The sequence below is a fragment of the Lampetra planeri genome, chromosome 22 (assembly GCF_965212315.1).
Source record: "Lampetra planeri chromosome 22, kcLamPlan1.2.h2, whole genome shotgun sequence".
Lineage (NCBI taxonomy): Eukaryota > Metazoa > Chordata > Hyperoartia > Petromyzontiformes > Petromyzontidae > Lampetra > Lampetra planeri.
In genome coordinates this window covers 641,085-653,763 of record NC_136128.1, presented here as the reverse complement: position 1 = coordinate 653,763, position 12,679 = coordinate 641,085, and the positions used below count along the sequence as shown (strand labels likewise).

Sequence of the window (12,679 nt, the reverse complement as noted above, 5' to 3'; positions counted from 1 at the left end):
TTTTGCATGTGTGCGGGCATACGCATGCTGACTCTTGCTAATTCGTCCCCTGTGGGATAATCGCGTTAACTATTTCCACATAACACGCTCTTTGTTTCGCTGAGTAAAGCGGCATCCCCCTCGTGGAGTTGATAGTTGCCAGTACAGTACTATACTGTCACGGTGACACTTCTTGTATTGTCACGGTGCCTCAAAGTTGTGTAAAATGATCATGACAATAATTGATGGCCCTTGGTCAATTCGCTCAGAAGAAGGCCTCACCACACCGTGTCGGCCATATTTCACCATGCTGGTCAGTGACAGGGAGGGGAGGGCCCAGAATCGGTTTGGATATCGCTCGTCACTGCTACCGTGGCCGAGAATTGAACTCTGTTCACCGGGTTCATTGCGCAGTGCGCTAACCACTGCGCCCACAGCTTCATCCTCATACATCGGGTATGCACACATTCTGCCCTGGTTTTAATGTTGATGATCTCGCTGCCAAATTATTATGTTTTTTACTTTCACTATAACATCTTGATCCTCTCTGCTGTAGAGGGGTAGGGAATTATAAAGTGTTTTTACCTGCATGATATCGTAATATATTCTAAAACTCGGACCGAATATCAGAAACTCAGCACCTCTGATGCATTTACTTACAGCGATAGAACTCCTCAGGGCAGAACTGTCCAACACGTCTCTCTGTTGTGACATGGATCAGAAACACATTGACAAACAAACTAGAAAGATCAAACCTGGAAAGTGCACAGAAGTTTGGAGAGATGCATGCCTGCAGGGCATTGCACTGAGAGACGGAAAGAAAGAGGAACACATGCATCAGAGAGCATATGAAGGATCAGATTCTGATTATTTATGCTGGAGAAATATGAGTTATGAAGGTCTTTTTTCACAAATGTCCAGTAGGGTGGGTCAAAAAGAATGACACTGCAAATACTGTAGAAGGAAAAGTAAGCGATTGGGCTTGGACAGGATACTTCACGGGAAGGAATGATGGCCGGCGATCAAGAATAGTAACGGAGTGGCAGGCAAGGAATACAATGATTGTGGGGTGGCACGTTTGCCTGCATATGCAGTGATTTACGCTTTGCTGCATAGCGAGAGTGTGATTGAAGAGTATCAGTAAAAATACAGGAGAACTCTTCTTATTTGTGACCCTATTACACATGACTCCCATTATCCACGGGAGCCGTTAGGTCTCTGAAAACAACATGATTGCAGAGCAGCTTACAGTTATGCAAAAATGTTGCAGCTAACAGGAATCGTGTGGCAAATTCTTCCAGTTATCCCTGATTATCCACATTCTTCTTGTGGATAATTATCAAAGAAAACTTGTGGATACCCGCATCTCACGACGGATATGAAGAATTCGCCCTTACATTAAAATGCCTCATTGTTGCTCTGCTCGTGGTGTGTGAGGCATTTGCGGTTTGAAGTCTGCACATTCGGCATGTTTAACCCATAATAATCATAGCGGCTTGCACGTATAGACGAGATTTGCATTCTTCTGATTTTGTATTTTAGTGAGTGTTGCACGTGAGGATTGCTGAGTGTGTACCCAATATGACTCGCACAGCTGAAGGAATGCAAGATTAATATTCCATTCATATGTTAACAGATGGGTCACACAAGTCTCCATAGGCTGAGAGATGTGCGGAGCAAAGAGTGAGTGCCTCCTTGCGATGGGTGGAAAGTAGCTGATAGGCGTTGATCTTGCGTGGTTGTACAGATATCAAATATGTTGGTCTCCAAAACATATTTACTGGTTACCTATGTTGAATGGGGGTGAAGACTTAGAATTCCTGTTTTTACTGCCTGTTATTGGTTATGTGCCAACGTTTATGGAAACATAACTGAGCTGATGATACGCCTCATTCCCATATTTGTTCTTCCATGTAAAAATGTAATACATTGTTTTTACACATGCCATCAGCCACATGGCCTTCTGTGAGTCAATAAGTTCAGCAGCATTGCTTCAACACAAGACAAACTCTGCACTGGATTCGACATTCATTGTCTCATCAGCAGAGCTAGGCTTGTTTGAACCGATGCTAGTGAACTGACAGATATTTATAGGCAAAGACCCTCTCTGTAAGATGCACAATGACGTTAAATGTTTTTGTGCAAGTGGTAATGTGGACAATGACTTGGTGACCCTTGACCATAGAGGTGCAGCTCCACATTAAACCAGGGCATACATTTGAGGTGTGCATGAGCACGATTAGTCAGTGACATAGACAATCGCCCATGGAGTTAACCACGTTACCGTCTCCCATTCCTCATTACACGAACACGAATAAGGCTATAATTCTACAGACAAACAGACACTTGGCCATTCTTAGAATGCAACGGACAAAGTGGAGGAGCATACCAGCACATCCCGTGGAATGTGCTGAATCTTGCCAGATCGTAGGGGCACCATCCACGCACCTCGGCCGCTAATTTCACAAAAAATTATAGTGACAAAATCGTAGCCTTGCTCGTTCCACACTTGATTATTGTGGTGCATCCCAATTGTCTGGCTCTGCCACTGCGACACACTCGTACATTTGCATAGAAAGATAATACGGTCACGTTAACTCCAGATTCACTGCGGATAGATTATCAGGATTGCAAATTAACTGTGCGGGCAACATTTTTTTTAAGTAGTTAAAATATAAAATATCGCTGCTTTAATGATCAGCTGCCCCACACTCCCAGCTCTGAGCCCACGTGAGAGCTGGCACGTCACCAAGTAAACCTGCAAAACCAGCAGGAGAATTGGACTGTACGTTCTACAGCTACACCCCCCCCCCCTCATTCTACATGGGTGATTCATACATATTATAGCCTAATTTACATGTGTTTCTAATGTTTGGTAGATGCTGCCATGGTTAGCACTCTGGACTTCAGAGGTCACCGGATAAATTCGATCTCCTGGCATAACAGTTGCAACAATCCAGCAAGTTTTTTTTTTAATCCCCCCACTGCCTCCATCAGCCCAATTTTAGAAATAGGTTCACAACAGTCGTGTGTGGTGGGGTAAAGTGTGGGTGCTCCCAGCTGTTCAAAGATGTACGAACCAGCGTGGAAGAGTAGGCCAAACACTCTCGAGGGGTTCTCTAGAGCTCCCTCTTGTAGACGGCCTTACTCCAGAAGCGACGAGAGCGAGCGATCGCACATAAGTGTTGCATTATCTGTGTTATTATCTGTTTTGCATTATTGTTTGTGTTTCTTTGGGCCACCCCTCCCACCATTACCCCGGGTAATTGGGAGTTGATTGCCCACGTCCTGCACGTTAATCAAGATCAGTCAAACTCGATGTCGCTCTGAGAGGTGTTCCCCGCTGTGTTTGCACTACTATGTAAAAATGACTCCATTATGACAGCGTACCGCATGGAGGGCACCCTGCGGCCCGTGGGCCCGACACAGCCCGTAACTTCATTTCACATGGCCTGACACCCCATGAGGCCTACCACGGCCCATAGACGTCATCTGTCCGTCACTGTATGCAATTTGGTCGTACTAATCGGGTACTAGAAGGCAATATTTTTTGACCAGGCAACAACACTGTATTTGTAAATCTAGTTCGCTGGTCTCTTCTCTCACCGCAAGGACAGAAGTGTCTGGGTGTGCTAATGTGTGGCTGCTTGGCAAGGTAGATAATAACTCATTTGTCGTGATGTGGAGGACCAATATCTCAGATCCTATTATCCACGAATTTATGTCAGTAATCCGCAGGTTAACTCTGGTAAAGTCACGGATGATGGCGGATAATTGGAAAATTAGGGCCATGGGAAATTGGAGTTTTTACGTACCCTACAGCTCCCACGGATAATAGGAGTTACGGGTAATAGGGTCGTGCATAAAAGAGACTTTCCTGTATTCAAAAGTTCTGTTGGGCCTTCAGTAAGGGAAGGTCCCAGGCCTGGGATTGAAAATTCCATGCGTGTTGCTTCTCACTGCACGCGGGCTTTTGCACTGATAAGTTTAATCAGCCCCCAAGTACGCCGTAGCCATGCATGTAGCGTTATGTTAAGGTTGTCAATGCGAGTATAAAAGGTGCGATTATTAAAACAAAACATTGTAGTCATTCAATGTTTATCAGCAATAGAAAAAACACGAGGAATGATAAAGATACTTGTAGTGTGCTGCAAAGTTTGGCTCAAGATAAACATGAGCGAAACAAAGGTCATTCACTACGAGTTCTCAAAAGATAATAAATCATCGAGGCAGTAATGTGGCTGGAAAACTCAACACCATGAATAGAAAATGGTTTGGAATGAAAATCGAGACTGGAATAATAGCAGCATGGATTTTATTACGAAACCTAGGATTAATTATTATGAAAGCAAGACAGCAACATCTCTGAGGACAAAGAGTTTTCAATCGGTGCACGCTACCCACTGAGACATTTGTATCAGAGATGTGGACAGCTAAAAAGAAAGTGGAAGAAAGAAAAATAGCGAGATGATTGCTTGGGATTGCGCGTAGACAAAAAGACGAACGCATCTGTTGGTAAATGCAAATCGGTGACATTACAATGTCCGATAAGAGCGCAAGTTGGCTTCGCCAGGACCCATTGCTTCAAGGGGTGATGGCCGATGGTCGAGACAAACGACGGAGTGGCAGCAAAGGTGCAGATGCAATTTTCCTTACGGAAAAGTGTTTGTTTTTGCGTCGCTCGTTGTGTGCGTTCTCTCCGCAGGGGCGAGTAGACTGCGCCATCCTCGTGGTGCAGGCCGCGAACCGGCACGCGTCTCGCGACCATCCCGTCATGGCCGCTCAGCCGTTGACCATGAGCTTCAGCGCGGTGGACTACACGATCTGCGCCGTGCTGCTGCTTGTCTCGTGCGGCATCGGCCTCTACCATGGCTGCGTTGGGGGAGGACAGAAGACCACGCGCTCATTCCTCATGGCCGACCGCAGCATGAGCTGTGGGCCCGTGTCTCTGTCGCTGCTTGCCACGTTCCAGTCGTCCGTCGGCATCCTCGGCACCCCTGCCGAGGTGTACCGCTTCGGCACCGAGTACTGGCTCCTCGGCCTCTCCTACTTCCTGGGCCTGCTGATCCCTGCGCACGTTTTCATTCCCGTCTTCTACCGGCTGAAGCTCACGAGTACATACGAGGTGCGGCGTCCCACACCGCCGCCGCAGCAGCCGCGGTTCGAGGGTCGTTTGTAGAACCAGGCGAGAACTCCCCAAGAGAGTAGGATAGCGTCATTTGCAGGAGTGACTGACCTGCGTTACCAAAATGACAAAAGCGATAATGTAAAACAAGTACAGCAATGAAGCGAATACAAATCGGAGCAAAAACAACCGCGTAGCTTTTGAGGTTGTGACTCATAACTCCCCCTCCCCCCAAGCCTTATAGTGTCGGTGGGGGCCATTCGGGAGCCTCTTGGGGCTAAGTTGCCCCCCCCCCCGGCTCCCCCATTTGAATTATTATAGTACAGGGGTCGCCAACCAAAATAACAAGAAGAGCCATTTTTTTCGTAATTCATGTGAATACGAGGCGGTGGTCCTTAATGAATAACGTTACGAAGCAGTTCTTCCAGAGCCGCAGGTTGCTGACCCCTGTTCGAGTGCAATGAAGCCACGGGTGTCGCTACCTTTCATCGCTGAGCGGGGACGAGAGCTGGAGCAGAATGCCTAATGAACAGACCTGAGTCGTATCGCTACTCATGCTGCAACTGCTGCTGCTGTGTGAATCGCTTTAAACGAGGTTACGGTGCAGGCTGCCCTCACCAGATCTGGGATAGATTATAATCGCAAATACAGTGTTCTTGTTATCCCCGATGACAGTTGCAATGACACTGCTTTAAATTAATGGTGTATACAGTGCTTGCAATTTACGTTGCCCCAGGTTCGCCCCTTACATCCACACCCCATCACCCCCTCTCTCTCACCCCTTGCTCACGACCGGCACACTTGGGTTTTACACACACAGTCCCTTAGTCAATCCACTGCTGGATGTGACGGCTTCCCTGCACCGTGCGGGCCGGGCCGTAGGGGGGTTGTTTAAGCATGAATCACTGTGATGGCGAGCGCTGGTTGGTGCAGGTGGTGAGTGTAGATTTTTAAGCAGGGAAAAGCGCTAGGGTGGAAGGAAATGAGTGTAGGCAAGATGAGTCACTGTATCTCTTGAAAATAATAACCGATTCTTCTGCCGTGTGAAAGCCTAAAATGAAGTTCGTGTCACGTGTCTGCTTGTGGATTGTTGTGCGTGTCCGTGCGTGCTTGTTGCCCTGCAGTACCTGGAGTTGCGCTTCAATAAAACGGTCCGGATATGTGGAACAGCTACTTTCATTTTCCAGATGGTGGGTATTCCATCCCCGTGTGTTCATGTGAAACAAAAGGAAATGTGCAGCCCTGAAATGGCTTGCTCTCGTCACTGCAGGCAGAAGGGCCTCTATTAGATGGAGCTCAACAGGGTATATTTGGCCTACTCTTCCACGTTTATCAGACGTTTACTGGTGGGGGTGGTGTCAATGCATATGTAATCCAACATTGGAGGTGAGGCTTGGTGAATCACCACACAAATCTTGTGAAACTCCTTTTCCGTGGGTGTTGCGGTGTCATACCCTGGCTCGCCAGGAGAAGGCAGTACAGAAAGTGGACTAATCGCCATCTGTTTCCATCTGTACAGGAAAGGTGTTTCCCCTCGCACGCGTGGGTTTTCTCCGGGTGCTCCACTTTCTTCCCACTCGTATAATTGGCTGAAAATATTTCAAAATAATCTTCCTCAAAAGTATGGCTCTGGGATAAATAAGTAAATTATCATTTAAACTAATGCGTGGTTGTCACATCGGCTGTTGTTGGTGTTTTGTAGGTCGTGTACATGGGAGTGGGGCTCTATGCCCCAGCGCTGATACTCAATACAGGTGCGTGCGTCTCCCTGACCCCTCGTGTTGAATAAGATAGTCTAGCCAAGTAATTTACTGCTAAAATGAGCATAAGAGGTCGTGGTCATCTCTTCACAGTCCTAAGCCCTTTGTGGAAATTTCACATTTCTATAGCGGGGGCAAGTATATCCAGAGGACAAACCACTGGTGACTTCCCAACAAAGTAGTGCACATTTGATCAACTCCAGTCGGATGATGGGCCCAGTCAACCTTCAATAATTCACTCTCTTCACCTATGCAATACACTAGCATCTTCATGCACAATAGTTGATTCGAGTGCTCCATCTCCGCGGTGGTTGATCTTTCGGGAGTATTGCCTTTCTAGGCTGTCACTTTTTATTCTCGACCCCTGACCATCATCATCTCGAACACCGTGTCCTGCCCAAGCCCACATTTATTACCGTGTGATTCAAATTTCCAAGCTGTCCCACGTTCCGTTGCGTGTCGGGTGAACTGCTGGAGGTTTATGGTTGCGTTGTTGCTTTGCGTAGTGACGGGAATCAGCCTGTGGGCCTCTGTGACTGGTCTGGGCTTTGTGTGCACACTCTACACGGCCATCGTAAGTCTACGTTTTAAAGACCGTGGTGTATGAATAACACATGTTTTATATGAAAAACTATAAACTATATTCTATGGTTCTTTTGGTAAAGTCACGTAGATAGAAAAAATAACAATAAAATAATAAAAATAAAGTGAATAAAAATATCACGATGTTTCGATTGCAACACAAGAGGTCATTAGGAACAGGGAGGTTAGCCTGAGGGCAAGCTGTTTATAAAGGTTTAGAGATTGGCGGGGCAGCTAAGGTTAATGTAAGAGAGGGCTCCGACACCGGCAGTAGGTCTACACCAATCAAAGAGCTGTTTATAAAGGTTTAGATATGGGCGGGGCAGCTAATGTTAATGTAAGAGAGGGCTCCGACACCGGCAGTAGGTCTACACCAATAACAGGACCCTGCGGGGTGGGCTGGTAGGAACGAATAACCAAAGAATATAAACATAATATATTATTACACTTGTTTAGCCAGGAAAGCCCCACTGAGTCTAAAGGTTTTTCTAGGGTCCTGCCAAGTGTTTGCAGTAGGTGGCGATGTTGCTACACCTAATCGGACGATACGAAGGGAGAGTTTGAGGCCTAGTTCTAGGCTTTAGGCCTAGCTGTAGGCTTTAGGCCGCTGTGAGTTAATTTTTAATTTAAATGTTTTAATTATTTATGTAAAAGCTTTAAATGTAAATGTTTATATTTAAAAACATCAGGGAATGTAACATTGTTAAACATTAACTCCCTTTCACACACGCGGGGGTACGATACGAAGGGAGAGTTTGAGGCCTAGTTCTAGGCTTTAGGCCTAGCTTTAGGCCGCCGTGAGTTAATTTTTAATTTAATTTTTTTATTATTTATGTAAAAGCTTTACATTTAAATGTTTATATTTAAAAGCATCAGGGAATGTAACATTGTTAAACATTAACTCCCTTGCACACGCGGGGGTACGATACGAAGGGAGAGTTTGAGGCGTAGTTCGAGGCTTTGGGCCTAGCTGTAGGCTTTAGGGCGCTGTGAGTTAAATTTTAATTTAAAAGTTTTAATTAAAAGCTATCTCAGGGAATTATAAGGGAATGTTACACTTGTTTGGCCAGGAAAGCCTCATTAATTTAAATGTTTTAATTAAAAGCTATCTGAGGAAATTATAAGGGAATGTTACACTTGTTTAGCCAGGAAAGCGTCACCGAGTCTAAAGGTTTTTGTAGGGTCATGCCAAGTGTTTGCAGTAGGGGGCGATGTTGCTAGACGGACGGACGGACGATATAATCTATTGTAGGCTGGTTCACTTCGTTCCTACCAGTAAAAGCATTGCACCTCGCTCCACACACCCACACTGCTGACGGTGGAGGTGGACAAGAAAACACAAATCAAATCATGACCCAAAGTGGTTGATGACATCTTTCCAATGATTGCTCGGTCTATAACCTTCCTCTCGGTTGAAATTGTCTCTGTGTCTGTATATATGGATGGCTTCATGAACGAATCTTTCTAGATTTGAAGCTTTCGTGACTGCAAGGAATCATATTCTTAGGTTTTTTCGGTAAAGTCACGTAGGTAAAACATCAAAATTAATGAAAATAAAAACAAAAATCACGACGTTTCGGAGGCAACACAAGTCTCCGTCATCAGGTGGGACCGTCACAGCCGAATTAGCTGCATCAAGTGAGGCAATGATTCAAGAAGTAATCCCTTATAAGCAAGTTGAAGGGGGGAGGAGAGGGGGGGGGGGAGCTCATCAGAATGTGGTAGCCAATGAATGGAACGTATCGGGAGGGAGGGGGGCGGGGCTGAAAGAGAGCACGGAGTGCTAAGTACAACGCATCGGGAGGGGGGGGGGAGCGGGGCCAAAACAATGGACGACGGCTTGGACGCGGTTGCTGCTGCACACGCCAACACAATGGACAGAGAGGGGGGAGGGGGAGGTCTGATACACATGATAGACAAAAGAACGAAAATGCCCATGTTTATACCAATGCTGGCTGAACAATGAAGAGAGCACTGCCAAAAAATAACTGGGGATGTTAACACTCGGTAAAGTAAAGTAAAATAGTGCCTGTCAGATAAGATGGTCCAAAAACGTGTAATTAAGTCTTTTTTGCGTGGTTGATAACATCTTTCCAATGATTACTAAGTTTGTACCCATCATCACGGTTAAAATTATGTCTGTGTTTGTATACACGAAGCCATACAAATATACAAACACAGACATAATTTCAACCGTGATGATGGGTACAAACTTAGTAATCATTGGAAAGATGTTATCAACCACGCAAAAAAGACTTAATTACACTTTTTTGGACCATCTTATCTGACAGGCACTATTTTACTTTACTTTACCGAGTGTTAACGTCCCTAGTTATTTTTTGGCAGTGCTCTCTTCATTGTTCAGCCAGCATTGGTATAAACATGGGCATTTTCGTTCTTTTGTCTATCATGTGTATCAGACCTCCCCCTCCCCCCTCTCTGTCCATTGTGTTGGCGTGTGCAGCAGCAACTGCGTCCAAGCCGTCGTCCATTGTTTTGGCCCCGCCCCCCCCCTCCCACCCGATGCGTTGTACTTAGCACTCCGTGCTGTCTTTGAGCCCCGCCCCCTCCCTCCCGATACGTTCCATTCATTGGCTACCACATTCTGATGAGCTCCCCCCCCTCTCCTCCCCCCTTCAACTTGCTTATAAGGGATTACTTCTTGAATCATTGCCTCACTTGATGCAGCTAATTCGGCTGTGACGGTCCCACCTGATGACGGAGACTTGTGTTGCCTCCGAAACGTCGTGATTTTTGTTTTTATTTTATTTTCATTAATTTTGATGTTTTACCTACGTGACTTTACCAAAAAAACCTAAGAATAGAACGAATCTTTGTTGATAGCCAGTAGGCTTGCAAAGTACCATTGTCTTAGAGAAATCAATTTCGTGTGAGCCAGCCGCATTAAAATAATTATCAGCCACGGCAGAAGTATTGATCCTACCATGTTTCAAATCTGCCTTATGTTCACGGACACGGTCAGAGACATGTCGCTTAGTTTCCCCAATCTAACTGCTGCCGCAGATACAGCTTAGTTTGTAGATGCCGGGATATTGCATTTCAGGAATCTTGTCTTTCACAGATGGGATCAGATCACGAATTTTATGTACTGTGTTAAATTGGACCTGGATCTTGTGTTTGTTCATGATTTTGGAAATATTTTTGGTTACCCCTGCTATGTATGGCAGGGTGATGGTTTTGATTGGATCCTCAGATGGCTCCTTCCTCACGGTTGGGGTGATGGCTTTGCGGATTGTGTAGTCAGAATATCCATTCGCCTTGAGAGCTTGGTGTACGTGTTTGAGTTCACTGGTTAGGTGTTCATGGTGGGAGATACATTGAGCTCTATGGTGTAGCGTTTTGATGAGGGAATTCTTCAGGGATGGATGGTGGTGGGAATCAGGTTTTATGTAGGCGTCAGTATGGGTTACTTTCCTGTAGACAGAATGGCTCATTAAGCCATCTCGTCTCTTTTTTATTAGGACATCCAAAAAAGGTAGCATGCCATCCTTTTCTACCTCCATGGTGAATTTGATGGCTGGGTGTATGGAATTGATGTGGTTGTGGAATTGGTTTAGAGCCGGTCAGCCATGTGGCCAGATGACAAACGTGTCATCTACGTACCTCTTCCACAAGGACGGGCGTAGAGTGGAAGCCTGGATGGCGTCCGTCTCAAATTTTTCCAATGGAGTGCCTTTGTAGAATGTTCCATTCCAGGTGAAGTATGTGTTGGTGAGGCAGTGTCTCACCAGGGCCAGTGCATCAGCATTCAATCCTTGTTGGACCAGGTCTTCAATGATTGCAATGGTATCGGGCACAAGTACTTTGGTGAACAAAGAAAATACATCGAACCTAATGAGTAAATCATCTGGGGACAGTAATGTCTTTAATTGACGATACCAGGTGAGCTGAGTTAAGTACAGAAGAGGTGGTCTTACCAGTGAAGGGCTGTAAGGTCTCAGACAGATATCGAGCCAGTTTGTAGGTCGGTGAGCCAATTGTGGAGACAATTGGACGAAGCGGTGTAACTTTATGGATTTTTGGTGAGCCATATAATCTGGGTTGTCTAGTAGCAGAGGGTTTTAAGGAAAACCGTTTGGTCTGTTCAATTAAGGAAGCTGAATCAGTGATGATATTGCTCGTTTTTGTAACAAGGTTCTTGGTGGGATCTCTTTTAATTTTTGTGTAGCTACCATCATTAAGTAGGTCCTGAATTTTGTTATTGTACACGGGTTTATCCATGATGACAATGGCATTGCCCTTGTCGGCTGAGAGGATGACGATATCATCCCTCTTTTTCAATTGAGATAACTCAAAACGCTCATCCTTACTGATGTTGCTGACTGGTATCTTAGCACTTTTGAGGATTGCAGTGATTTCAGTTCTTGTCAAGTCTGCAGCGATGTGTCCCAAACCCTTAAGAGCTACATCGACCTGGGAATGATGTCATCCACTGGAATGTGTTTAGGGGTGACTGCAAAGTTTTTTGCAAAGTTTATATTTCTATTCACTGTATTTTTATTATTTTATTGTTATTTTTTCTATCTATGTGACGAAAGAACCATAGAATATGAATTCCTGCAGTCATGAAAGTTTTAAGTCAAAAATATAAACTATGTTGTTTACGAGGTAAAGCCCACTGAGCTCTTGAGCTACTTTTTGCAGGTGACCTGGCCACACATGACAGCTCATCAAAGTGGATTATATCATCACATGTGGGAAGTTATGGTAGCAGCCAAATAATCTAAACGCATGTCTGTGAATGCGGAGGGCAAAACCAGAGGAACTCGGAGAAAAATCCTCGTTGAGAGAAAACACACGAACTCCAAATATACAGGTATCAGGGTCAGGATCGAACCCACGGCCTCCAGAATATATCTGGCGAACGTCTCTTTGCCACCACAGCGCCCAACTCCACGCGCAATTTTGTTTGTGTTGCAGTTGTAACGGCGCAGCGCGAGTGTATTGCACCTTAATGAATGCGTTAGTACCTTGTAGTTCAACAAGTTTTTTTCCTGCCAACTCGGTTGACAAACGAGAGCCTAACCTCGGGGCGCAGTTCTCAATTTGTTCGTACTCCTTGTGTGTGTTGTCTATTCTGCATGGTTTTTGTATTTGGTCTGCGATCACTTCCTTACTGAGCGATTGTCTCAAATACCCCATTGTTCTAGTACCACAAGCTGTTTAAACATCAGCGCTGGGAAGACAAAGGCGGGCAGGCTGTATAAGCTAC

At 45.4% G+C, this 12,679-nt stretch overlaps 1 protein-coding gene across 4 annotated transcripts in view; it reads left to right on the top strand.

Moving 5' to 3' along the window:
- Positions 1-12,679, top strand: part of LOC144724917 (sodium-dependent multivitamin transporter-like) — a 36,445-nt gene that overhangs the window by 4,562 nt on the left and 19,204 nt on the right. For 3 of the 4 annotated variants that reach the window (XM_078604212.1, XM_078604211.1, XM_078604213.1), the window contains exons 2-5: positions 4,685-5,104; positions 6,229-6,294; positions 6,807-6,858; positions 7,371-7,438. In XM_078604212.1, the coding sequence (XP_078460338.1) occupies positions 4,754-5,104; positions 6,229-6,294; positions 6,807-6,858; positions 7,371-7,438 (537 nt within the window). In that variant the 5' untranslated portion in view covers positions 4,685-4,753. The remainder of the gene's footprint in view (positions 1-4,684; positions 5,105-6,228; positions 6,295-6,806; positions 6,859-7,370; positions 7,439-12,679) is intronic. The other variant, XM_078604214.1, reaches the window with a different exon arrangement.